At 43.8% G+C, this 4,130-nt stretch overlaps 1 protein-coding gene across 1 annotated transcript; it reads left to right on the top strand.

The window, feature by feature from the left end:
• On the top strand, positions 1-3,483 carry USP51 (ubiquitin specific peptidase 51). Its single transcript, XM_077145101.1, has 3 exons — positions 1-103; positions 559-722; positions 899-3,483. Exon 3 carries the CDS (start codon positions 954-956, stop codon positions 3,078-3,080), a length of 2,127 nt encoding a protein of 708 aa, XP_077001216.1. The 5' UTR covers positions 1-103; positions 559-722; positions 899-953; the 3' UTR covers positions 3,081-3,483.
• Positions 3,484-4,130: the final 647 nt, after the last annotated feature.

Genomic DNA, 4,130 nt, shown 5'->3' with positions numbered 1-4,130 from the left:
CCTCTTGTGACCAGCCCTGAGGATAAGGCCAGGAGAGGCTGGCTGAGGAGTGGTCGGTCAGCAGCAACTGCTGATGCTCTGTATCACACGCCTGGGGTCCACGGTAATCCAGACCTTTAAACAAATAGCTGGGCTGCGTGTGTGGCGGGGGCGAGGAGAGCGGATTTTTCAGGGGTCGCGCACTTAAAGAAGGGGTGGCTATGGGGTTGGTTAATGCTGGGAGGGCGTGAGAAGGAACCAGGATTACAGGCGGAACCGCAGGAAAGGAGGGCGCTGAAGCAAGAGAGAGGGTGTGAGAGGGAGCAGAAGAGGGAAAGAGCCTAAGAAGACGTAGGAGTGTGGCTGACCGACTCAAAGACAGTGCGCGCCTGTGTGCAGGGACGAAAGGTGGAACACACCGGCCCCAGAAGCATAGTTAAGATAAGAGCAGGGAGAAGCTTTCTTCTCCTGTGCCCATTTTCCAAGTGACTCCCTTTCAGCCATTTTTAAGGTAAAATGTTAACTCAAATGTGAGTGTGTGTGTGTGTGTGATTTCTATTTTTGCATTTTGTTTTTTAGTATATAAGGAAAGAACGTCAGAGGAAGCTGTATGAAAGTGAGGCTGCACGAGGCGCAGAGAACGCAGTTAGAGGGTGACGCCTTTTTAAAAAGAAGTTTCCATGTTTCTCCTCCCAAAAGCTCAGGCTGAGTCCCGCCGCAGGATCTGATCGCCTTTAAACCAGGTAACTTCCTCCGTATCCACCCCAGTTCCCGGAGCCAGTCAGAGTGGAGGGGGTGGAGCCCGCAGCTGCATCGGGCTGAGCTCGAAGGCGGATGGAAGGGGTCCCTGGAGCATAAACTGAGCACCGCGGCCTTGATGCTAGGCATGTCACTCATAGAAGTCCCTGTCTCATTCCAGCTACAATCGCAGCTCGAATCCAGACGTCCATCTCCTTAGGCGGGGCGGTGAGGTGATGGCCCAGATACCAGAAGTTTCCATGTCCTCCGGTTCAGCGGTCCTCCCGAGCTTGGAAGCTGGAGGTGGAGCTTTGCTTGAGGTGGCTGAAAAGGCGGGGGGAATGGAGGAGGAGGCAGTAAGGGTGGCGAAGGCATGTTCTGGCCAGGGAGCTGAGAAGAGCAAGCTGGAATCATTACAAGAGCATAAGCCTGATCCTGACGAGAACTTGACACGGAGCGGTGACGGCGAGGAGAAGGTGCTCTTTACAATCCACCCTCGCTGTCATAGCAGCGCCTCGCCGGTTTGCCCACGCCGCAAGCCCCGCCCTCGGCCCCAGCCCTGGGCACGCTCCCGAGGCCCTTCCAGGCCCTCAGACCCTCCCCCGCCTCCAGTCCGTCCCCTGCTACCGCCCCTCCCCCTGCCTTCGCTCCCGCCCCCACCCTGGCTGGGGCGCAGATCCAGGCGGAGATCACAACCCAGGTCCGTGCCGCAGATATGGCGAGGCTGTTCTGGTGAGCTAGGCAGCTCTGGGGATCGAGATGGCTCAGGGGGCTGGTTGCTGGAGATGGAGTTTGATAAGGGTCCTATAGGATGTTGTCATGTAGAGAGTTTTAAAGTGGTTAAGAACTGGCAGAAGAACCTGCGGTTGATCTACCAGCGTTTCGTTTGGAGCGGGACCCCGGAGACTAGGAAACGTAAAGCAAAGTCGTGCATCTGTCGTGTATGTAGTACCCATATGAACAGGCTCCACTCTTGTCTCTCCTGTGTCTTTTTTGGCTGCTTTGCTGAAAAACATATTCACAAACATGCAGAAACAAAACAGCACAATTTAGCTATCGACCTCTATCATGGAGTTATATATTGCTTTATATGTAAGGATTATGTATATGACAAGGACATAGAACGGATTGCCAAAGATACAAAAGAAAAAAATTTGAAGTTACTAACTTCCACCTCAACAGACGTTTCTCAACAACAGTATATGACATCAGGTGTTAAAGAGAAGCAATCAACCTGTGAGTCAAAGGAACAGGAGCCAAAATTTGTGAAACCCAAGAAAAAGAGGAGAAAAAAGTCAGTTTATACTGTAGGTCTGAGGGGGCTAATCAATCTTGGAAATACCTGCTTTATGAACTGTGTTGTCCAGGCACTTACCCACATTCCTCTATTGAAAGATTTCTTCCTCTCTGACAAGCACAAATGTATAATGACAAGCCCCGGCTTGTGTCTGGTCTGTGAAATGTCTTCACTTTTTCAGGCTATGTACTCTGGGAGCCGAACTCCTCATATTCCCTATAAGTTATTGCACCTGATATGGATTCATGCAGAACATTTAGCAGGGTACAGGCAACAGGATGCCCATGAGTTCCTTATTGCAATATTAGATGTGCTGCATAGACACAGCAAAGATGATAGTGTTGCACAAGAAGCCAATAACCCCAACTGTTGTAACTGTATCATTGACCAAATCTTCACAGGTGGCCTCCAGTCAGACGTCACATGTCAAACCTGCCACAGCATCTCCACTACAATTGACCCATGCTGGGACATCAGTTTGGACTTGCCTGGTTCTTGTGCCACATTCACTTCCCAGAGCCCAGAGAAGGCTGACAGCGCAGTAAGAAGGGATGATCACATACCAGGAATCCCCTCTCTCACAGACTGCCTACAGTGGTTTACAAGACCAGAGCACCTAGGAAGCAGTGCCAAAATCAAATGCAGTAGTTGTCAAAGCTACCAAGAATCTACCAAACAGCTCACAATGAAGAAATTACCTGCTGTGGCCTGTTTTCATCTCAAACGGTTTGAACATGTAGGTAAACAGAGACGAAAGATTAATACTTTTATCTCCTTTCCCTTGGAGCTGGACATGACTCCATTTTTGGCCTCCACTAAAGAGAGCAGAATGAAAGGCCAGCCAGCAACAGACTGTTTGCCCAATGAGAATAAGTATTCCTTGTTTGCAGTGATTAATCACCATGGAACTTTGGAAAGTGGGCACTATACTAGCTTTATCCGGCAACAAAAGGACCAGTGGTTCAGCTGTGATGATGCCATCATCACCAAAGCTACCATTGAAGACTTACTTTACAGTGAAGGATATTTACTGTTCTATCACAAACAGAGCCTAGAGAAAGACTAGTCTCATAATTTGCAAGAAAATAGTAAAATGAATGAATAGGTATGGATCCTGAAGTGACACACAAACCTACCTGGAATGGACAATGACCACAACACATATGTGACAACTCATACCTTGATATAAAGGACGTATTTTATTACCATGGCCCAAGAATCTGTAGGAGAAAACAAATTAATCCTAACCAGTGACCATTCAGCCTTAAAGAAAGGGGGAATAGGTTGAAATTGGTCACATATGAGCACAGTTACATGAAAAGAATGCTCTAGGTAGAGAATGGGAATAGAGATGTTCTAACACTACTACAGAAATATTGTGGGAAGTAAAGGGGTATTCCTTCATCAGCAAATAATTTCTGTTAATGTTCCAGCAGTGTCTGACCAGTCAAATAGTTTGGAAAATAAAGAGAATATTTTAAAAGAAAAATTTAAAAGCTTTAAGGAAGTAAAACATTTTAAAAAGAAAAAAAAACATTTTTTAAAACTTTAAAGAAAACATTAAGTTAAATATTTTGAAAGTAAATGTTTTAAAGATTAAAAATGATTTTAATTTTAAAAAGGCTCAAAAATTATTCAAATCAGTTTTATAAGCAAAAAGTTAGGAAATCTTAAAATTTAAAAATGGAAAATGAAAAAGGAAAGGAAAGGAAAAAGAATAAAAACTAAAACTTTGAAAAAAGGTAAGGTGAAAGGATCAATTTTTAAAATTACAAAGATAAAAAAAGGAAAATATTAGAATGCAAAGCTTAAGAGTTAAAGTTTAAAATGAAAGAAAATGCAATGTAGAGGAATACCTTTAAATTAAAGTATAAAGTATGTATTGAAAAACTAAAGGTTAACAAAATTAATATTTGTGTAATTAAGAAATTAATTTACACTAAATAAGGAATGGAAAGAAAATTCAATATTAAGTTTACAGAAAAGTTTTAAACCAGGAAACTTTAGAACAATTCAAAGCAAAGTTAGACAAAATTTATTTTAAAAATTCAATACATTTTAAAAAAGGAAAAATTAGAGAAAATAGAGAATTTGCAAAAAATATAAAGAATCTTAG

Source organism: Tamandua tetradactyla, chromosome X (assembly GCF_023851605.1).
Source record: "Tamandua tetradactyla isolate mTamTet1 chromosome X, mTamTet1.pri, whole genome shotgun sequence".
NCBI classification, from domain to species: Eukaryota; Metazoa; Chordata; class Mammalia; order Pilosa; family Myrmecophagidae; genus Tamandua; species Tamandua tetradactyla.
The sequence above is the reverse complement of the archived record's forward strand: the minus strand, read 5'-3'. Positions and strand labels throughout refer to the sequence as shown.